Below are 22,972 nucleotides of genomic sequence, written 5' to 3' on the forward strand. Positions count from 1 at the left end.
CTAAAGCAGATAAATTATTTAAATTCACCTTTCAATTTGCTATTTCCAAGCATTTCTAACGACACACATTTCATATATCTTGATTCTCTATTACTTTTTCTAACATTTTAGTCGTGTATTTCTGTGAAATACTGTAGAGTGGGGCAGAAAGCGAAGGGCGGGGTTTATTTGACAGCTGAGGAAGCGCGCATGCGCGTCGGTGTGACCACGCGTACAATAAGGAAGTGGAGAGATTATAAACATAAACATCCAAACAGCTGAGTGTGTGTCAGCAGATCGAGAGAGATCGTCGAGCGAGTTCTGATCCATTCAAGAGCTGCATGTGTGTCTGATCCGCTGCAAAACCAGAAATCATGTCCAAGAAATCCAAGATCTTCCTGAGTGGAGTAGTGGAGGGTGAGTCCCTATAACTTATGATAGAAATAACTAATGTATTTTAAAAATGTACTGGAACATGTAAAAGAAATGCATTATAAACACCATATATAGAGTATTACATGTTATAAATGCATTGCAAATGAGTGTATTCTTGTTGTAATTTTAATTTACATTATATTGAAGCATCACAGTGATCATTTATCCATGTCTGAAGTGACCTTTGTGTGCTGCAGGGTTTTATGGGAGGCCGTGGACTATGAGCCAGAGGAAAGAGCTCTTCAGGAGGTGAATGAACCGCTGTTATCAGATGCCATCAGGCGTTATCAGATCATTTATCTCACTTGTGTGCGTGTTATGATCTTCCCAGGGAGCAGAAATGGGGCTTGAACGGGTATCTGTACGCTCCAAAAGATGATTACAAGCACAGGATGTACTGGAGAGATCTGTATTCCCTGGAGGAAGCAGGTGAAACGAGTGAAATATGTCATATTTCTATCAGTCTTGTATTCCAGCTGGGACTGAAGTTGATTGTGTCTTTCAGATCAACTCATGACGCTGATCTCTGCTGCTAAGGAGCATAACGTGGAGTTCATCTACGCCCTCTCACCCGGGCTGGACATCACCTTCTCAAACCCTAAAGAGGTGGCGGCGCTCAAGAGGAAACTGAGCCAGGTGCAAAAAGGCATCAGTTATTATTTAAAGTGATATTATAAAGATTCTACAACAGATTCACATTCATTCAAAGTCAAAAAACACTTTAATGTTCTCATAATATCCACTGCAGCATCAGCTCTTTCCTCTCAGTGTCTGAAACGCTTCGTTCAAAGATTCGGTCTCTCTAAACCCCGCCCCTCTGAGAGCTCCTCTGCTGTGATTGGTCAGAAACCAAACGCTCATTATCATATCTGAATCTCAGCTCTTGATGCTTTGAGGGCGGGGCAAAGAGACGCTGATCAGCCAATCAAGAGCAGAGGCGGGCATTATGCAAATTAGTTTCAGGTTCAGCAGGAAGTGAGACTGACGAATCGATTCTGGGGCACTTTAACATCAAATGTTTTATTTTTATTCAGCAATGTAATTGTTTGTTCTGACAGGTGTGTGGGTTTGGCTGCCGGTCGTTCGCGCTGCTGTTTGACGACATCGAGACAGAAATGTGTCCAGCTGATAAAGAAGCTTTCAGCTCATTTGCTGAAGCTCAGGTGTCCGTGACCAATGAGGTGTTTCTGCACCTGGAGGAGCCGCAGACCTTCCTCTTCTGCCCCACCGGTAAAACACAGGCTTATTATTCTTTTAAAAAAATCATAAAATAACTGAAATAAAATCAAATATAAAAACGTATAAACTTATTTTAAGTTGGATACATTTTTAATTTTTGTGTAGTTTAAGTTGAAGTACTAAAATAACTAAAAGTAAATAAACTAACACTAAAAATTACTAAAAACTACGTAGACATAAAAAAACATCAAAATTACTAAAAGCAAATGAAAACAGAAAATATAATATGAATATGAAATATACAAAATATTAACAAAAAGTATAATAGTATATCAATGATATTAAAATAACACTGTTTGTCTCTTGACAAAATAATCATAATTTAAGGTAACGTAAAACTTTGTTTATTCCATAAGGGAAATTTGCATTAAACAAACAAACAAACAAAAAACATCTACAAACAAATAAATAATAAAACTAAGTAATGTTTAATAAACTGAAATAAGTTTAAGTTGAAGCACTATAATAAATATTATAACTAAAAAATAAATAAAATTAACTCAATAAATAATAATAAATTAATAAATATTAATAAAATATATTAAAATAATAATAAATAAATATTTAAAATATATTAATAAATAATAAATAAAATATGAGTAAACAGTAAAAATAATTCAATTAATTAAATTAAACCTAAATAGCAATATTAAAAAAATAACAATAATAAAGTGACAAAAGCATATAGTACATACCCTATAATATATTGCACATCAGGATTATTATCGTTAACTAAAACAAAAGCTAAAACTGTTAACATTATATATTAAATACATTTCTGTTCATTGAAATTAGGGCTGTCAAACGATTAATTGCGATTAATCGCATACAAAATAAAAGTTTGAGTTCGCATAATATATGTGTGAGTAATGTGTGTAAATAATATGCATATATAAATACACACAAATTAATGTATATATTTAAGAGAAATATGTTATTTATGTACGAAAAAATTTATTTATATATAAATTTAAATAAAAATAAAAATATAAATAAATACATATACTTCTCAAATATATACATGGATGTGTTTGTATTTATATATACATAATAATTACACACAGTACACCCACATATATTAGGCAAACTCAAACTTTTATTTTGTATGCGATTAATCGTGATTAATCGTTTGACAGCCCTAATTGAAATGAAGCTGAAGTAAAATCAAATACTAGTTGAAAAACTCAAACTAAACAAAAATTAAAAATTTTGCCTTGGCAATATACTGAAATAAGTTGAAGCACTATAATAAATATTATAACTAAAAAATAAATAAAATTAACTAAATAAATAAAAAATATAATAAAAAATAAATAAAACATTAATATTTAATAAATAATAATAAATAAAAGATTAATAAATAATAACAATTAATTAATAAAATTAACTAAAATTAAATAAAGCAAAAATAAATTAAACCTAAATAGCAATATTAAATAATAATAATAATAAAGTGATAAAAGAACATAACTTAATGACTAAAAATGAACCTAAATTAATATGAAAGCTAAAAATAAAAGTTAATTTACAATATTAATAAAACTAAAATAATATATAATATGGACATTTTCCACAGTTCAGTTACAGCTATTATCTCTAAAACAAATACATGAATTATAGCATATTTCCCATCATTCTTCACCCAGAACTAACTCTCGTTGTTTGCGCTGCAGATTACTGTGCTGCGTTCTGCTCTCCCAGCGTCCCTCTGTCTGCGTATCTGAACACGGTCGGAGAGAAACTCAACGCTGGGATCGACATTCTCTGGACAGGTGACATCATCACCGGAGTGTCGCGAAATATCTGCATTACCCAACATTTATTTAACATTTCCTGTCCCTTTATTGGATAACTGTATCAGTATGTGGAATATTTTGTACATATTTGTATGATATGTAAGTATCTGTTTTTGTCCCGGTCAGGGCCGAAGGTGGTGTCGCAGGACATCAGTGTGGCGTCTATAGAGGAGGTGTCAGCTGTTCTGAGGAGACCGCCGGTCATCTGGGACAACATCCACGCCAACGACTACGACCCGCAGAGACTCTTCCTGGGACCCTTCAAGAACCGTCCCACGGAGCTCATCCCTAAACTCAGAGGCGTCCTCACCAACCCCAACTGTGAATTTGAGCCCAATTTTGTGGCGGTTCACATGCTGGCCACATGGTGCAAGTCCAGCTACGCACAGAAAGACGTTCCCATGGGTAATGATGTCATAATGTGTTTAGATGAAATGTAAGAGAGCGTTATATTCTCCTCATGTACTGATGTCCGTCTCTCTCTCTCTCCATCTGTCTGTGAAATGATGTCATCGCTCCACAGATGGAGACGATCAGGGGTCGGACTACAACCCCCATGAGGCTTTGCAGCTCGCACTCACAGACTGGCTGGTTGAGTTTAATAGAGCTGATCAACCTGACGGTAAAAACACAACTATCATGCGTGACTAAAACCAACATTTTCATTACTTGAAATAAACATTAACTGAAATAAAATGCAAACGTATTTTGCCAAAGCAACATTTCTCACTTTCTTTTAGTTTAAAGTGTAGCTTTGCCGATTTTCAACCCGCTTTGTATTGTTACACTGTCAGTAGTATGTGTAAATATTCAATGTTTACCGAAAGTAACTCACTCCTGCTAATGACTAAAAGTTTACTAAGAAGTATTTCCTACTAAAGCAAGGCGGTATTTGACTGGTAAGTGTATCCAGAGCAGACTGGTGGGCGTGGCCTTGGATGGCAACATTCCCAGTGCATTATGGGAGTTGAAGTTTTTCTACCTATAAGGCAAAAGGCCTTATTCTCTGTTTCCTCTAGTCAGGGTAGCACCAGTTTCTTTCGCCTTTTCTAGCCAAGTTTTATTGAAAAGCCATTTCGGTGAAGTACCCCTTTAGGTTCCTAATAGGCACATTTTCTTAATGCTAAATAAATATCTTATTTTGGGGTGAAATATGATTCATTGAATTGATGTACCTGTGTGGTCAGGCTCTGGCGCTCGCGGCGGCCGCTCTAAACGAGACGCGTCTGAAGAGGAGCCGATGCAGACGGACGGTTATGTTCCCGGACCCAAAGACAACCCGCTGTACACGGCCGAGCCGCTGACGCTGGCGGACCTGACGCTGCTGGCGGAGCTCTTCTACCTGCCGTACGAACACGGGCCGACCGCCCTCGTCATGCTGCAGGAGCTGCACTGGCTGCGCTCCAACTGTGACGCTGCAGCGTTCGGCGACGCGGCCGACGAGTCTGAAAAGGTCAGATTGAGACGATAATAATGATCCCGACATACATTATTTAAAGGGTTAGTTCACCCAAAAATGAAAATAATGTCATTAATTCCTCACCCTCATGTCGTTCCACACCCGTAAGACCTTCGTTCATCTTCAGAACACAAATTAAGATATTTTTGATGAAATTCGAGAGACTCGTCCATATAATCAACACTTTCAAGGTCCAGAAAGGAACTAAAGACATCGTTAAAACAGTCATGTGACTGCAGTGATTCAACCTTAATGTTATGAAGAGACGAGAATACTTATTAAGAGAATAAAATAACGACTGTATTCAACAATATCTAGTGATGGGCGATTTCAAAACACTGCTTCATGAAGCTTTTCCGAACCACTGATTCGTACGTGAAAGTCACGTGATTTCAGTAAACGTCATAAGTGTTTCGGAATTTCAGTGGTTCACCACTGGGGGGCGTGACTTTGGCAGTTTGATACACGCTCCGAACATGCAGGCTTGTTGGCATTTATCTGTAATGAAGATTGCAACACTTGCCCCGCCCCCTGCTTCTTTCTGATTGGTCCTTCAGCATCAAACTGACATTGATTTGCCATCCTGCATGACAAATGTTTTCAAATGAACAGTTTTCCTGCAGAATTGGGCTACTTTAACTTTGTTTTTCGTGTCCGCTGGTTGAAGCAACCCCAATAACATGATATTTAGCCCCTGGAATGCTAATTTTACCAGGGGAACCCCATCAAAAATGTGAATTTTACCCCAAAGGATGTGATTTTTACTGAACAGCGATTGTTTTGGGCTAGTTTTGAGTAGCAATTGGGGGTTTTTGTTGCAACCCTGCTAGACACAGTGAAAAACGGTTTTCAAATGGTTTAATGCACAGCTAGCCGTGAATTATCCCTCTTATACCATGGTAATTTGCCAACATTGACTACTGAAAGCTGTTAATGAGGTTTGCAGCACAATATTTGACTGGAAGGGTAAAAATAAGGGTTATTTTCATCAGATTCAACTCGTTCGATCAAGCATTCTGTCCGCTTTAGAGATAAAGTAGTGTGTAAGATTACATTTATTTGAACAAATGAATTATTGTATTTATGTGAATTAATTATCAAGAGAGATGCGTGCATGAATTACCTGCGTCTGTTCAGCGTCTCTCTCTGTTAAAGGATTAGTTCACTTCAAAATGACAATTTACTCTCCTCCATGTCATCCAAGATGTTCATGTCTTTCTTTCTTCAGTCGAAAAGAAATGGATTTTTCTCCATATAGTGGACTTCACTGGGGTTCAACGGGTTGAAGGTCCAAATGTCAGTTTCAGTGCAGCTTCAAAGAGCTCTACATGATCCCAGACGAGGAATAAGAGTCTTATCTAGAGAAACCATAAAAAAAATAAACATTATATACTTTTTAACCACAAATCCTCGTCTTGCACTGCTCTGTGATGCTCCACGCATGACGTAATCATGTTGGAAAGGTCACGCGTGACGTAATGTTTTCCTCAAAAACCTTCATTTCTTTTCCACTGAAGAAAGAAAGACATGAACATCTTGGATGAGTAAATTATCAGGAAATTTTAATTTGAAAGTGAACTAATCCTTTAACAACAAAGCTGTGAGTTTAATTAAATGAAAGCATCCTTCTAATGCATGAATGTAAAAGTGTGTCTCATGTCTGCAGGGTAAAGAATGGCGACAGAGAGCCGAGAAGTTTGATGAAATGTGCGGCGCTGTAGTGCAGATGTTCAACAGACTGTCCAACGTGCCCAACAGGATCATCCTCTATGACCTTTACAACTACATCTGTGACATCAAGAGCGGCGTCACCATGGCCAAAGCCTACGTCAAAACACTGGGTCAGTGACGAGAGCCAATCACATGTAAGAACCTCCTGTCCTGAACGCGCTGTAACAAAGCGTCTGCTGTTGTTTTGGTGCAGGAGGGCGGACGCCTCATCCTTCTCTGGCTTTGACTGACGATCCGGAGCCGTGGGGCTTCAGAGGCGCTTTGTCTGGAGAATTCCAGGTATGCTTCCCTATGACACTGACCTTTGACCTGCGATCGGACCTGACGATGTTTGTGTTCCTTTAGAGGATGCTGCCGTCGCATGGAAACCGCGACCTGTTCCGCAGTCCTCCCGCCACACGCGTGTACACCATTCGGCCCTGCACTCCTAAAGATCAGGTGACGCGCTCTTAAAGGGAAGGTACACACAAAATGATCATTTTCTGCATGTCGTTCCAAACCTGTATGACTTTTTAATGTTTTGTTTTTCAGCCGGAGGTGATGAAGATCTTTAAAGAGATGCAGACTGAGACGCAGCAGAAGGTCGAGCTGGTTGGCGACCGGTGAGAATCTCAGATAATCGCTGAACGTTTAATCGAATCTCTCATTCGCTCACTGCTGCTCCGCTCCTCTCAGGCTGGTCGAGGGTCACGTGACGCCGTCGCAGAACTGCAGTCTGATACTAGATGATGCGTCTGGGGTTTGCGGTTACGTGTTCGCTCTCAGTGATGCAAAGACGGCCATGACTAAATCTCAGGTACGGAAGTGATGTTTCCTTTGTACTTCCTTGATTGTGTTTTTGCGCTCTACTAGAACAGGTTTTCATGCTTTAATGTTTGTTTTTCATGTCTTTCCTCCAGTATCCAGAGACGATGCTGCAGGATTTCCCATCAGTCATGGCTCTTCAGATCCACTCAAAAGTCCCAGATCACGATGCAGCCAAGCGTCTGATTCTACAGGTGCTGTCAGCGCTGAGAGACAGCGGTGAGTTTGACAACACACTCGATTAGATGTGCCGATATATCACGATAATGAATATGCATGATATTGTTATCGTGGGCACTTCAAAAGGCCGTAAATAACAATTTATTACCAATTATTATAATTTTAATATTGCATTTAACCCTTATGCGGTCCTCAGGGTCTTTTTGACCTGCAAATGATGTTTGCTCAAATTAAAAAAAATGTTCTCTTTGTCCAAATGGCATGAGACTTTGTACGGTGGTTAACACTTTTAAGATCTATAAATAAAAAAAAAAATTGGATATCTTGTTTTTATGTTAGTGTAAAAAAAAAAGTTACGTTCGTGGTCTTCGTGGCAACAAAATGTAATTTTGTAACAATATGATAAATTTTTTTAATAACTAATGTAATTTTACTCTGTATATTAATGTTTTTTCTCAACATTTGTGCAGTTTTTGGAGGATTTGTGATATCTTTTAAATTTATATAAATAAATTAAAAAATATTTGTTGAAATAGGCATTTTATGCATGAACATTACAGGCTTTTTTTATGTAAAATTCACTTTATAAAAGGCCCAGATTTCTAACTTTCATTCATGTGGATAACACGGATAATTTGACATGGTTTAGTGTGAGATTTTTGCCCATCTTTTGAAAAATGCAGTTTTAAAAGTAAAAAAAAAAAAAATCACTTACCAGTAGATGGCGCCAGAGCTGCACTATTTGACTGACTGAAAGACTCTTTTCACAAGTTTTTTTCAGTTGGATTCATATCTAAATGTTATGAAATCACAATTATAGCAATAAAAATTACTTTGTCAAAGTTTAGCATTTTTTGTGCAGGGCAAAATCAGTTTTTCAATAATAATTTTATAATAAAAATAATAAAATAATAAAATAATTTTTATTTTTGTGTGCGTGCGTGCGTGTGTGTGTGAGCATGTTTATTTTGTATTGGGGATGTTTTTTGCATTTTTGTGCGTTGTTTCTGATTTTGAGAATGGATTTTGTCCAGTTTCTAAGTGGGGTCTCTGTGGGTTACATTATTGATAATATTATTGAAAAACTGATTTTTTTCAGTACAAAAAATGCTAAACTTAGTAAAAAGTAATTTTTATTGTTATAATTGTGATTTCATAACATTTAGATATGAATCCAACTGAAAAAAAATTTGTGAAAAGATGTCTTTCAGTCAGTCAAATAGCAAATAGTGGAGCTCTGCAGCCATCTACTGGTAAAAATTATAGTTTTTTTTACTTTTATAACTTTATTTTCCAAAAGATGGGCAAAAATCTCACACTAAACCATGTCAAATTATGCATGTTATCCCCATGAATGAAAGTTAGAAATCTGGGCCTTTCATAAAGTGAATTTTACATAAAAAGCTGCATAAAAACCTATTTAAAAAAATATTTTTTAATTATTTATATAAATTTAAAAGATATCACAAATCCTCCAAAAACTGCACAAATGTTGAGTAAAAACATTAATAAACAGAGTAAAATTGGTTTTTAAAAAATATATTATACTGTTACAAAATTGCATTTTGTTGCCGGGGTCTCCAGAGACACCGAAGACCACGAGTGTAGTCCCTTATGCGAAGACTGCATAAGGGTTAAGAATACTTTCCCCGTCAGCCGTATAAAACGCCCAACACCGCCGTATTCTGCGTCAAAAGGACACGCGCTCAGATGTGAACAAGCCCAAAGTGCACGAGAAGCACATGGCGGAACGAGTGAAAGAGCTGAATGAGAGTGCACGTTCACTCTCTGACAGCAGAGGGCGCTGATGGAACAGCAGAAATGCAGCGGTTACCCCAGAAACCCCGCAAACTAATGACAGTTTTAAAATGCTTCAAACAGCCATTAATTTTTGTTGTAATTTCTATGTTGTTCATCACAGCACCAAATACTTAAAGACTTAATAGGGTATTTATTTTCAAACTTAAACATTTTTATATTTTAATCTGGACTACAACATGCCCTAATGATTAGAAATGTTCTGATTATTTGTTATTGTCCGGTAAAACTTTGAGACATACGGCTTCATTAGTTAACATGTTAATTCATTATTACCAAACTGACAATGAAAAATACTTATAAAGCATTAATTATTTTTAATTTCTTAGTTACTGTTTAATAACATTACTAAAATCAAAAGAACTTATTTAATGGACCTGAGATCAAACTAACAATGATCATTTGTGTTTCTTAACTAACATTAACTATAAATAATACTTTCTGTAACAAATGTAGCTATTGCTCATTTCCTGTTGTTCTGTATAGCCTAATTCTTTTGCACTTTAATCTGTTTGAAAATTTTACTTTATATTTTTTGTGTATTGTATTATTATATTTAAACATTCAGAGTTCTTAAACACTTTTTTTGCAACTTATTTCAATAGTGATAATACTGCATACCGTGATAAAAGCTTCAGCATGAAACTTTAATACCGTCACATGCCTACACTCGACCAATGACTGTGTTCCGTGAGTTGAACAGCGTTACATTAGTGTCTCAGTGCAGAACAGGCGAACGTGTGGCATGAGGAAGGTTTGAAGTGTAAATACTCTGTCTGGATGTTTTCAGGGTCTAAAGGCGTTTTCAGCGAGTTCAGATCCAACGACAGAAGGATGTTTGACTTCCTCAAGACGCTGAACGTGTTCCAGGTGCTTAAAGTCGAAGGGCTTCCGACAAACCTGGTCATCATGGGAACTAAACTCTGACACCTGCATTCACACACACACACAGTCATCTGACTGGTAATTTATGTTCAGATGGATTTTTGTTTGGATTCTTTGATTCATGAGTGTTTGCTTGTTTTGAAAATCTGTATAAAACTTATTAACACTAAATTAATAACATTATAAATCAATTCTGTACTGAAGGACACCTAAAAGAAATCAAAATGTCTCAAATTAATAATAAAGCTTTATTTGCATATTCATTTTAATATGCATGTCTCACGATTATCTTTATATTAATGCCATAAATCAAAGAAGTATCATATAAACATGTCCAGTGTAGTTCATACACTAAAAAAACAACAAATAACGACAAACAGCAACACTTTACAATAAAGTCTCATTTGTTAACATGAACTAACAATACTGCATTTATTAATATTTACTAAATATTGTGCGTTGTTAGTTCATGTTATCTAATGCATTAACAAATGCATAGACTTTATTGTAAAGTGTTGTCAATAAAATAAGTTTTTGAGGTTTTGTAGTTTTTAACAAAGGCAAATAATTATTTAAGACGATTATTGGAATTATTAGACTCCACATTTCTAGAGTTTGCTTAGAGATTTCCTCTATTATTGCATCTGTTTCCCGTTGCTTCAGTCCCCTGAGCTTCTGTAGTGAGTGTTGCGTCCAACATTGAGGACGTCCGTCACACAAAAACAATGTTTTGTGTCTAAAAAATAAATTTATTTTGACGCCACTGATCATGGAGATGAGTCTCATGTGCGCAGTCAGCTTGTGTCGATCGATCGCTGATCGTTCTCTGTCTATATGAACTCCAGTCCTTCATATTTGACGTCTCCGATCTTGGTATCAGGCAGCAGGATTCGTCCGTCCAGCGTGAAGGCCGTTATGTAGGTGGCGATCCGCCCCGCGTCCTCCTCTGATTTGAGCGCCAGTACGATCTGATCGTCGGTGTCTGGGATGAACTTGAAAGAGGAGAAGCCGAGCGTGGGCTTCAACGGGCCGACGCGAGACGCAGAGATTTGGCTGAAGTCAGGCGAGCAGCTCAGGATGAGGTTTGTGCCGCGACGCTCGTCTGCGGTTTCCTCGTAGCGTTCTGAGCTCGCGCGACGAGGGAGGAAGAACCAGCGCTGGAGACGCTCGCTCCACACGGCCGACTCGTGGATCAGATAACCTGAGACAAGGAAGAAAGAGATATAAGATTATATATATATTAAGATAGTATATGACATTATATAATACACACACAATTCATATATATATATATATATTACACACACACACACACACACATTATTAAAGTATATAATATACAAAATAACATACTATATTGTAGTATATAATATATACTTGTATATTATAAGTTATATGTTATTTACTAAGATATTATACATTAGTATATAACAAGACAATATATAAATGTATATAATATATAAGATAATTAATATAGTATTTAACAATATATAACAGTATATACAAGATATTATATAGCATATACTATAAAAGTAAATAATATATATAATATAGTATACATAACAGTGTATAATATATAAGAATATAAAGTATAATTATATAAGATAGTATATATAATATATAAGACAGTATCTATAAGATAGTATATAACAATATATACTACATAAGATAGTATAATATAATAGTGCATAAGATATATAATATACTATTATATATATATAAAGACAGTATATATAAGATAGTATTTAACAAATACTACATAAGATAGTAAATAATATATATAATGTATATATTATATACTATATCTTATATACTCTTATGTATACTATATTATATATATTATTTACGATCTTATGTAGTATATTGTTATATACTATCTTATAGATACTGTCTTATATACTATCTTCTATATATTGTCTTATGTTATATACAATCTTATATATTATATACTCTTATGTATAAAATTGTATAACATAAGTCAGTATGTATAAGATAGTATATAATAAAAATATATATATAATATAGTTTATGATATTATATATTATATTATATATATGATTTTATATATATATTAGTATATACCATATAAGTCAGTGTATATATACAAGATAGTATGTAATATTTAAGACAATAGATTATATATATATATATATAATAAGAATATATGATTGTATATATTAAGAATATAATATAGAGTATAATAAGATTTTATATATATATATATATATAAAGATAGTATATAACATTATATAATATACACACAATGTATATTATATATATATAATAAATATATATATTTATTTATTTATTTATTTATGGAAGACATTTTATAAGATAGTATATAATAAGATAATATATAAGTTAGTATTTATTAAAACACACATTTTCCAGAAACAGGTTTACATGGGTGAATTTATCATTATTTATGTTTTATTTTATTAGTCTGATTTTTTATTTTTTTTTCATTCAGTTTTTTAAGAAATTAAGCGTATTGGACGTCAGCGTCCCGTCAGAGTGAGTTTGTGTTTCTCCAGCCACAGCCGGTCATGTGATCATGCATGTATAAATGCTGTCCACTCACCTGGTGGTTTAATATCAGCTGCTTTCTTCAGCGCGTTATATCGCGGCACCCAGTTCTCGTGCTCCACGTCGCCGTGAAACCCAACCACCTTAATCCACTCCGGGTTATTGTTGACAAACTCTCCGGTGATGGTCGTCCACTCCTTCCCGAGACCACCGACATACAGACGCTCGTCCTTCACAGCCAACCACTCCGCTTTAAAACCTGCAACGAAGGGTCAAAGGTCACAAAAAAGGTCAAAGGGTCATACTTTTGAGCATGTAGCAAGACAGTACAGCAAGTTTTATAGTTTTATCAACCTTTAGACACGCTGCCGTCTCCGTCCGTCAGAATGACCCACGGCACGGCTCTGTTGCCCTCTATCCGGTACACCACACCGGTGCGGTCATCCACGCTGTACAGGTGCCCGTTAAACGCCACCAGCTCGGACAGCTCCATGCCACGGCCCTTCTCCGACAGATGACTCTCCAGAACCACCGTGTCCGGATCCCACTCCACGGACACGCTGTCCCCGCTGTCGGACACCAGCAGGTGGCCTCGCTTCAGATAGCTGAACCACGTGTTGTCCTTCTGACTGCGCGAGTTCGTGTCCAGGTCTGCTATCACTCCGATCCGGTAGCGGACGCCACTGGTCGTGTGTTCCGGAGGACTGAGCGGGTACGTGTCGTTGTAACGCGAGTCCACCGATTCGGCCGCCGCCATCACGCCCGATACATCCCGGCTGGAACGCCACGAGCGCTGGCTGTCGGAGCCGTGCTCAGAGGAGCCGCTCGATGTCTGGTGCAGGTACAGGAGGACGCCCAGGGCCAGCAGGGTCGCCACGGTGATGGCCCGCCATCGGAAGCGGAAGCGGGGGTCGGAGACGGAGCTGGTGATGGAGGAGAACATGGAGTCACCATGAACAGGAACCCGCATAGAGTGCATGGAGTCACGGCTCCCTACTGACACAGAGAAGAGAAACAACAGTCAATTTATTATTCAATCGTTCCATAATAAAACATCTCGGGATGCAAATCCAAGATTTAATGCAAGACAAAACAAGTGTTTTTTTGGGTTTTTTTACGCACTGGTCAGTTTTGGTCTGTTTTTCTTCCATAACGTGGAAAGAAAACATCCATAAGTGTTTATTTTATTGCACTTGATCTCTTTGCATCTGCAGATCTTTAAAAGGCAGTGAGTTTAAGTCAGAAATCTCCTCTTCAGCAGATTTACACACACCAAACTTCACCTGTATGAGTGAGTGGAGGCGGGGCTCATTTGCATATTAATGAATCTGCATATATTAAATTGTGTAGAGTTACATTCTAGCTATTTTAAGGCATTTTTTCACAGGAAAAAATGTTTAAATATGTCATTTTGGTGATCAAATATAGTTTTAGGGGATAAAATTATTGACTACAGGGGGACTTTAAAAACGCATAACAGTCGCCTACTAATAAACTCATTCAGATGCAGAGTTTATATTCGTCTGAGCTCCGGCTGTGTGACTATCACATTTCCAGATGCAGGATTCCCAAATCAGATCCTTAAGGAATGGGAACGCTGATCATACCAAACCGAATATGTCTGACTGCCTCAGTGAATGAAATACAAAAAACATTAGAAAAATATTAACTTTTTTTTTTTTTTTTTTTTAAAGAGGCATTTTAAATAAATGCTCAAACAATCATAGAAAGCATGCACATCCATAAAATGATCAAAATCAGGTGCACAACCAAACAAAAATCAAGTCTGATAAAGAGCATGTGGTTTGAAACATCACGTCTGAGCTCATTAAATATCTTGATGAGTTTTCCCATGAACGCTGCAGCACTGAAACAACAGCAAACATCACTGTAACGATGTCACGAGGGAAAAACACGGCTGTTTAACAACCTGCCCGAGTCATTACTACACGCTTCATTGAGGAATCACACGCTTCTGCGGCCCCAAGCGTCAATACATCAGAAAACAAGCTTTAACTGTGACACAAAACACGTCTGCGACACAAACCTGTCAAACAATCACAGCACTCGTTACGTAATCGTTGGCACGGCAACCATGACTTTACCTGTGAAAGGTGAGAGATTGATCTGGTGAACCAACAAGTCTAAAAAAATGAGCAATTATAACACAATTAACATTGTTCTGAAGTTCAGCCAACAGCACAAAACCTTTATAAAGTAGTACAATAGTACATTTAAAAGTAAAAGGAATTAAATTCATATATTTATTTTTAGTTATGACAACCATAATCTATTAAAAAAAATAAAAGTATTTTTTCTAGCAGATTTGTAAAATATAAAAATACTCCATCATTCCCCAAAAAATAATAGTTTCTTAGTAAATAAGTCCCATTAGAAGCGTGGGTCAGTTTTAATGTCCAAATACTCACTCTTGTCAAAAACAAACTAATATAGTAATAAATAAAAAAGCCCCATTGAAGAGGAGCATGAATGATTCTCTACCTCTCTTTCTGCCTCTCATGTCTGGTGTTCATTCAGTGTTTGTCGTCTCTCTTGTGTCTTTATTATCAGTCTCTCCCAGAGCTCATCTGAGATCACTGAGCCACGCAACAGTGACGAGGCAAATACTGAACCCTAACCTACTGAAATACACATTAACCTTCAGACTCAAAACCTGCAAATCACACAGCTTTAAACCGTATAAAGCACCTTATTATTACACCCGAGACCACATTTGTTCTCTAAATCGGTAATACCTTCAGAAATGTGAAACTTGATTTAAGAGTTCATTTGTTCTCGGGACCAACCCGAAGATTAAAGACTCGCTCTAATAATGAATTATACAGTTTTTGCGATCCCTCTAAAGGTGTGTAGATCTGAGGTCAAGTTTCTCTTGAAAAAAAAAAAAAAGCTGATTTGTTTAGGTAAATGATTGAAAACCAGATTGAACATGAAGTTCTCTCTGTATCTGATCTCTCACAGAATTAATCAAATCAGACCAGCGGACGGAGTTCAACTATAAAACTCTAGTAATGATGTTCTAGTTTGTTCAAATAACTTTACTCATTACATCAAGAAGTAATCTGATTACTAATGCACGTTACTTGTTATGCGTTACTTTACTTGTTACATCGAAAAAGTAATCTGATTACTAATGCACATTATTTGCAATGCGTTACTTTACTCGTTACATCAAAAAGTAATCTGATTACTAATGCACGTTTCTTGTTATGCGTTACTTTACTTGTTACATCGAAAAAGTAATCTGATTACTAATGCACATTATTTGCAATGCGTTACTTTACTCGTTACATCAAGAAGTAATCTGATTACTAATGCACGTTACTTGTTATGCGTTACTTTACTTGTTACATCGAAAAAGTAATCTGATTACTAATGCACATTATTTGCAATGCGTTACTTTACTCATTACATCAAGAAGGAATCTGATTACTAATGCACGTTTCGTGTTATGCGTTACTTTACTCATTACATCAAGAAGTAATCTAATTACTAATGCACGTTACTTGTTATGCGTTACTTTACTTATTACATCGAAAAAGTAATCTGATTACTAATGCACATTATTTGCAATGCGTTACTTTACTCGTTACATCAAGAAGTAATCTGATTACTAATGCACGTTACTTGTTATGCGTTACTTTACTTGTTACATCGAAAAAGTAATCTGATTACTAATGCACATTATTTGCAATGCGTTACTTTACTCGTTACATCAAAAAGTAATCTGATTACTAATGCACATTATTTGCAATGCGTTACTTTACTCGTTACATCAAGAAGTAATCTGATTACTAATGCACGTTACTTGTTATGCGTTACTTTACTTGTTACATCGAAAAAGTAATCTGATTACTAAGTAATCTGATTACTAATGCACATTATTTGCAATGCGTTACTTTACTCGTTACATCAAAAAGTAATCTGATTACTAATGCACGTTACTTGTTATGCGTTACTTTACTTGTTACATCGAAAAAGTAATCTGATTACTAATGCACATTATTTGCAATGCGTTACTTTACTCGTTACATCAAGAAGTAATCTGATTACTAATGCACGTTACTTGTTATGCGTTACTTTACTTGTTACATCGAAAAAGTAATCTGATTACTAATGCACATTATTTGCAATGCGTTACTTTACTCATTACATCAAGAAGGAATCTGATTACTAATGCACGTTTCGTGTTATGCGTTACTTTACTCATTACATCAAGAAGTAATCTGATTACTAATGCACGTTACTTGTTATGCGTTACTTTACTCATTACATCAAGAAGTAATCTGATTACAAATGCACGTTACTTGTTATGCGTTACTTTACTTGTTACATCGAAAAAGGATTCTGATTACTAATGCACGTTACTTGTAATGCGTTACTTTGCTTGTTACATCGAAAAAGTAATCTGATTACTAATGCACATTACTTGCAATGCGTTACTTTACTCGTTACATCAAAAAGTAATCTGATTACTAATGCACGTTACTTGTAATACATTACTTGTTACATCGAAAAAGTAATCTGATTACTAATGCACGTTTCTTGTAATGCGTTACTTTACTCGTTACATCGAAAAAGTAATCTGATTACTAATGCACATTTCTTGTAATGCGTTACTTGTAACCAGGGCTGGAAATGGCTGAGATTCACTGGGGGGACTCTATATGGGAAGGATTTTTTTTTCAATGACTTTTCAGATATATTTAAATATAAAATATTATACGATTATATAATATGCTAACATTAAACAGGCCTATTTCATGTTTCCTCCAAACAATATTTTCTTAATTATCAAGCAAGCACATTGAAAGGTCAATGAACAACATTTATGAATTGTGTGTGGCACAAACATGTTAATTCAACAGAATCTTTGCTTGGAGAAAATAACCTGTTTGATTTTGGCCAAATTAAAGATACATTGTCTAGAAATTTGCATATGTGGTGCAGACTGAATTGAACATGTCACAAACATTTTAAATACATTTGTCCTCAGGTTAAAAACTGAATGTTTTGGATGGCTACCACCAAAGTCCCTTTAAGTGTTATTCTATAGTCTTTGCTACCACTCAGTTTAGTATACTTTGAAAATCAACAATTACACATTTAAAAGGGAATCCAGTTTTAATGCAAAAGGAAGCTGATGTGCATTCTAAAAAGCAAAATAATTTGGATAATAATGTAAACATAATAATATTCACTCATCCCTTTTCTTAAACAATGGTTAAAAGGGTTGAAATGTGATGTTTATCATTTTATAAAACTTTTGAGGATGTTACCATAGACATGAAGTTTAAAAAAAAAAAAAAAAAAAAACATTGCTACCTGAACATGCAGTTTTATTCTAATATTCGCTGAAATAATTTCAACTGCTGATTTTTACTCAATAAGCTGCAAGATTATGGAAATTGAGAATATTTTTTTTTTAAACAGTGTTCACAATTCTCCCATGATTCTGAATTTAAAAAAAAAAAAAAAAAAAAAAAAAAAAAAATGTAATTTACTGATTCTGACATCATGTTAGCTGCTGCAGTCTATTTACAAAAAAACATTAATTATTTTGAATGAATTATCTTATAAAAATCGGTTTGAATAAATGATTCAATGACTCGATTATAAAGATGTCACTTGTTTCATAGATGAATCAACGTTTTTGAACAATTCTTTGTAATGAATGATTCAATGATGAATACATTTTTAACAATCATTTGTCACCACCTACTGGTGTAACGATGTAATTGATGCAATCTTTATTTGAAGTATCAAGTTACTTTCAAAGGGTAATTTACTCGATTTTGTTCACTTCCAATTGGGATGGGGGACTGGTTGTCTTCCTTGGTTGCGAGGAGTTTGGGTTTGCTCCCTCGTGAGGTTTATTTATTTGTTTGTTGCTTTATTTTTGCAAAATGGTCCACACATGCAAAGTTGGTTGATAACACAACTGCAATAAAGTAACAGCCTATAGTTAACAATTACTTGTTTACAAAGTGCCATGGGAAGTCAAACTATCTACTTAAAATGTTCTTATACCGAACTTGTTGATTCTTGGAATACAGCCAGGTTTTTCCTAATGGGCATATCTGTCATATTAGCAGAACACATTTTACACATGAGGAAAACTAAAGTTTAGTCAATACTTCAAGAAGATCCATGATTCTAACTTGTACTTGGCCTTATGAAAAAGTAGTTCTTGTAATTGTTACAATAAGGATATAATTACAGCTAGACCATTGATGGCTCCTCGTTGCATGCTTAGGGCAATGTTAACTTTTTTCTCTCTTTTTTAAATCTATTGCCTTAATAGATTATATATTTTAAATTCTTCAAGCAAGTTAGTTAAAATGTACCACAATAAATACAATAGAACGTGATAAATTCTAGTAAAGGTGGTCATGAGAAGTTTAAAATGCTTGCAAGATCATCATCATGTTTTCCCCTCTTTTTTATCAGTCTTTTTACTGGCTGTTTTTAGATCATGATGACTTTCTCCATAAAGTTTTACTACATTCTGAATAGAATTCATATGAAACCCCTTTGAATTCTATTGAGAACGTTCTATTTGATCATAAGAACGGCTCGCGCAAATCTTATCACACTTTTGGAGCGCGCTGGTGCAAATCGTTACATTAAAAAAGGAATCTGATTACTAATGCACGTTTCGTGCAATACGTTACTTTTCTCGTTACATTAAAAAAGGAATCTGATTACTAATGCACGTTACTTGCAATGCGTTACTTTACTCGTTACATCAAAAAGTAATCTGATTACTAATGCACGTTACTTGTAATACATTACTTGTTACATCGAAAAAGTAATCTGATTACTAATGCACGTTTCTTGTAATGCGTTACTTTTCTCGTTACATCAAAAAAGGAATCTGATTACTAATGCATGTTACTTGTAATGCGTTACTTTGCTTGTTACATCGAAAAAGTAATCTGATTACTAATGCACGTTACTTGCAATGCGTTACTTTACTCGTTACATCAAAAAGTAATCTGATTACTAATGCACGTTTCTTGTAATGCGTTACTTTTCTCGTTACATCGAAAAAGGAATCTGATTACTAATGCACATTACTTGCAATGCGTTACTTTACTCGTTACATCGAAAAAGTAATCTGATTACTAATGCACATTTCTTGTAATGCGTTACTTGTAACATCAAAAAGTAATCTAATTACTAATGCACATTACTTGCAATGCGTTACTTTTCTCGTTACATTAAAAAAGGAATCTGATTACTAATGCACGTTTCGTGCAATACGTTACTTTTCTCGTTACATTAAAAAAGGAATCTGATTACTAATGCACGTTACTTGCAATGCGTTACTTTACTCGTTACATCAAAAAGTAATCTGATTACTAATGCACGTTTCTTGTAATGCGTTACTTTTCTCGTTACATCGAAAAAGTAATCTGATTACTAATGCACGTTTCTTGTAATGCGTTACTTTTCTCGTTACATCAAAAAAGGAATCTGATTACTAATGCATGTTACTTGTAATGCGTTACTTTGCTTGTTACATCGAAAAAGTAATCTGATTACTAATGCACGTTACTTGCAATGCGTTACTTTACTCGTTACATCAAAAAAGGAATCTGATTACTAATGCATGTTACTTGTAATGCGTTACTTTGCTTGTTACATCGAAAAAGTAATCTGATTACTAATGCACGTTTCTTGTAATGCGTTACTTTTCTCGTTACATCGAAAAAGGAATCTGATTACTAATGCACATTTCTTGTAATGCGTTACTTGTAACATCAAAAAGTAATCTGATTACTAATGCACGTTACTTGCAATGCGTTACTTTTCTCGTTACATCAAAAAAGGAATCTGATTACTAATGCATGTTACTTGTAATGCGTTACTTTGCTTGTTACATCGAAAAAGTAATCTGATTACTAATGCACGTTTCTTGTAATGCGTTACTTTTCTCGTTACATCGAAAAAGGAATCTGATTACTAATGCACATTTCTTGTAATGCGTTACTTGTAACATCAAAAAGTAATCTGATTACTAATGCACATTACTTGCAATGCGTTACTTTTCTCGTTACATTAAAAAAGTAATCTGATTATTAATGCACATTTCTTGTAATGCGTTACTTGTAACATCAAAAAGTAATCTGATTACTAATGCACATTACTTGCAATGCGTTACTTTTCTCGTTACATTAAAAAGGAATCTGATTACTAATGCATGTTTCTTGTAATGGGTTACTTTACTCGTAACATCAAAAAGTAATCTGATTACTAATGCACGTTACTTGTAATACATTACTTGTTACATCGAAAAAGTAATCTGATTACTAATGCACATTTCTTGTAATGCGTTACTTTTCTCGTTACATCAAAAAGTAATCTGATTACTAATGCACGTTACTTGCAATGCGTTACCCCAACACTGCTCATTTCAGATGAGATTGAAAACACCTGATCGCTAGTTTTTCCACAGTCTGAAAACATCAATAGATCAATTTTGATTTCAGTCTAAGGTTAAAGAGCTACAGTAGAAATTTGTCAATTTTAAACAATCAGAATTGTCAGCTAATAAGGGTAAATTGACGTACTCTGGTAGACTAGAGGAAGTGTGAGTGTTTTCTAAATAGTCAGAGTCTGGTTTCCACAGAGTTGGACCTTCACTGGTTATAAAAATCTTTGATTGAATCATGTCTTCATGTTCTGATGTCAAAGACATGTGACATTGAACTCATATGAAGTTCCTCTATCTGCAGATGCATTTGCAATAACTAAAGTGGGATTATATTTTTGTATATAGTTTTTACATGTTTTTATATAATTTTATTCATTGGTTTGTTAGTATTACTATGTTATTACCATTTAATATTGTTTAATACAATATATTTTCAGGTGCATACTGTCCACTCAAGTGGACATCTGAAAATCTCTGAATAATGGGTTAAAAAAAAAAAAGTTCAAATCTTGTTTTCATGCCCTAAGAGCAATAAAAACACAGGGGGAAAAAATCCTCACTGAGGCTGTCAATTCATCCATGAAAGGGTTAATAATACTTATATTTCCTACTAATGCACGGTTAATCGTTATATATTGCAGTAATGTTAGATCATGTTCTTAGTGAAAGTTATTATAACTTTTATAAGCGATGATCTCTGAGTCTTTAAAGTCTGAAACTCCTGATATAATGTTACAATATTTGTTAATATGAATGAAAGTTGTAATAACTTGGCTAACTTTGATGATCATGTAATCAATCATCTTTACTGCTGCTGCAGTGGGAGAATTAAACTTTAAAAGCCCGGAAGTGCCGTGATCTGCGCATGCGCAGAGCTCCTGTACACACGCGCAGCTTTATTTACATAGTTTACTCACATACACAAACACACAGTGCATTAAATCTCATCACAAATATCCAGTCTGATAGATTTAAGCTTTCTTAATGTTTGTCCGAGCGGAAAATTACTAAACGAAGTTTTTCTCCTAAAATAAACCTCATCAAGAGACTTTTATAAACGAAACAAAGTGTATTATGAGCGTTTAAATGTTTTTATTTCCCTCAGTGACTCGGACGATGATATAATGAGTTCTTGGAGAATGTAATTTTAACTAAAAACACATTAAACTGAAGAAACTCCCGGCAGTTTTTTGCTGAATAACCGAATTTAACCCTTTATGAGTCTGAGGACAAACCGCTCTGAATTTCCTCAATATTTCTATCAAATTACATCATATACTTACTTATTTCTCTCAGTTTAGTCTTGTGTGATGACGAGTTATTTCACCCCCGCTCCATCCTGTGTTTCCGACACCGTTTCCTCGCCGTTCAGAACGAAACGAACCGCCGGCTGCCAACACACCGGTAACGCGAAGCCCCGCCCATCAAACGCGACGCCGAAGACTTGGCTCTTGAATATTAATTACGTAACGCCACGCTCGCCCAGTATGCTTAGCTGATTGGTTGAAAGCAGAAGTCGGCAAATGAGTGCCATGAAAGCTGGCCAATCACTGAAGACTTCGCTCTTGCATATTAATTAGGTTACGCAACCCGAAAGTGCGGAAGATCGTCGAGCAATATCATAATATTCATGAGATTTTGGATACAATGCATCTAATG

General features: G+C 35.3%; 2 protein-coding genes across 7 annotated transcripts; one reads left to right on the top strand and one right to left on the bottom strand.

Moving 5' to 3' along the window:
- The first annotated feature begins 209 nt into the window (after nt 1-209).
- On the top strand, nt 210-10,595 carry ogal (O-GlcNAcase like). Its single transcript, XM_048171801.1, has 16 exons — nt 210-396; nt 612-663; nt 746-843; nt 920-1,050; nt 1,473-1,644; nt 3,327-3,425; nt 3,576-3,854; nt 3,973-4,071; nt 4,637-4,902; nt 6,575-6,749; nt 6,833-6,918; nt 6,985-7,077; nt 7,171-7,241; nt 7,315-7,435; nt 7,539-7,662; nt 10,232-10,595. The coding sequence occupies exons 1-16, from the start codon at nt 354-356 to the stop codon at nt 10,366-10,368; spliced, it is 2,046 nt and encodes a 681-aa protein (XP_048027758.1). The 5' UTR covers nt 210-353; the 3' UTR covers nt 10,369-10,595.
- cant1b (calcium activated nucleotidase 1b) lies at nt 10,556-22,753 on the bottom strand. Of its 6 annotated transcripts, none has more exons than XM_048171805.1 (5): nt 15,355-15,411; nt 14,900-14,957; nt 13,207-13,848; nt 12,908-13,111; nt 10,556-11,527 (listed from the first exon to the last, which is right to left on the bottom strand). In XM_048171805.1, the coding sequence occupies exons 3-5, from the start codon at nt 13,829-13,831 to the stop codon at nt 11,157-11,159; spliced, it is 1,200 nt and encodes a 399-aa protein (XP_048027762.1). In that variant the 5' UTR covers nt 13,832-13,848; nt 14,900-14,957; nt 15,355-15,411; the 3' UTR covers nt 10,556-11,156. The 6 variants fall into 6 exon arrangements, with proteins under 6 accessions (XP_048027762.1, XP_048027763.1, XP_048027761.1 ...); XM_048171806.1 differs by having other exon boundaries at nt 13,207-13,845; nt 15,355-15,409; XM_048171804.1 differs by lacking the exons at nt 14,900-14,957; nt 15,355-15,411 and adding an exon at nt 22,597-22,753.
- Nucleotides 22,754-22,972: the final 219 nt, after the last annotated feature.

Source organism: Megalobrama amblycephala, linkage group LG21 (genome assembly GCF_018812025.1).
Source record: "Megalobrama amblycephala isolate DHTTF-2021 linkage group LG21, ASM1881202v1, whole genome shotgun sequence".
Classification (NCBI taxonomy): Eukaryota; Metazoa; Chordata; class Actinopteri; order Cypriniformes; family Xenocyprididae; genus Megalobrama; species Megalobrama amblycephala.

What these genes read in the sequence shown, in the direction of transcription:
- ogal (XM_048171801.1), top strand. Translation starts at nt 354, where the DNA reads ATGTCCAAGAAATCCAAGATCTTCCTGAGTGGAGTAGTGGAGG. An exon ending in GATCGACATTCTCTGGACAG is followed by an intron (nt 3,426 to 3,575) that starts GTGACATCATCA and finishes TGTCCCGGTCAG; the next exon opens with GGCCGAAGGTGGTGTCGCAG. An exon ending in GTCAGCGCTGAGAGACAGCG is followed by an intron (nt 7,663 to 10,231) that starts GTGAGTTTGACA and finishes GGATGTTTTCAG; the next exon opens with GGTCTAAAGGCGTTTTCAGC.
- cant1b (XM_048171802.1), bottom strand. An exon ending in AGACGGCAGCGTGTCTAAAG is followed by an intron (nt 13,112 to 13,206) that starts GTTGATAAAACT and finishes CCTTCGTTGCAG; the next exon opens with GTTTTAAAGCGGAGTGGTTG. An exon ending in AGCTGATATTAAACCACCAG is followed by an intron (nt 11,528 to 12,907) that starts GTGAGTGGACAG and finishes TCCTTGTCTCAG; the next exon opens with GTTATCTGATCCACGAGTCG.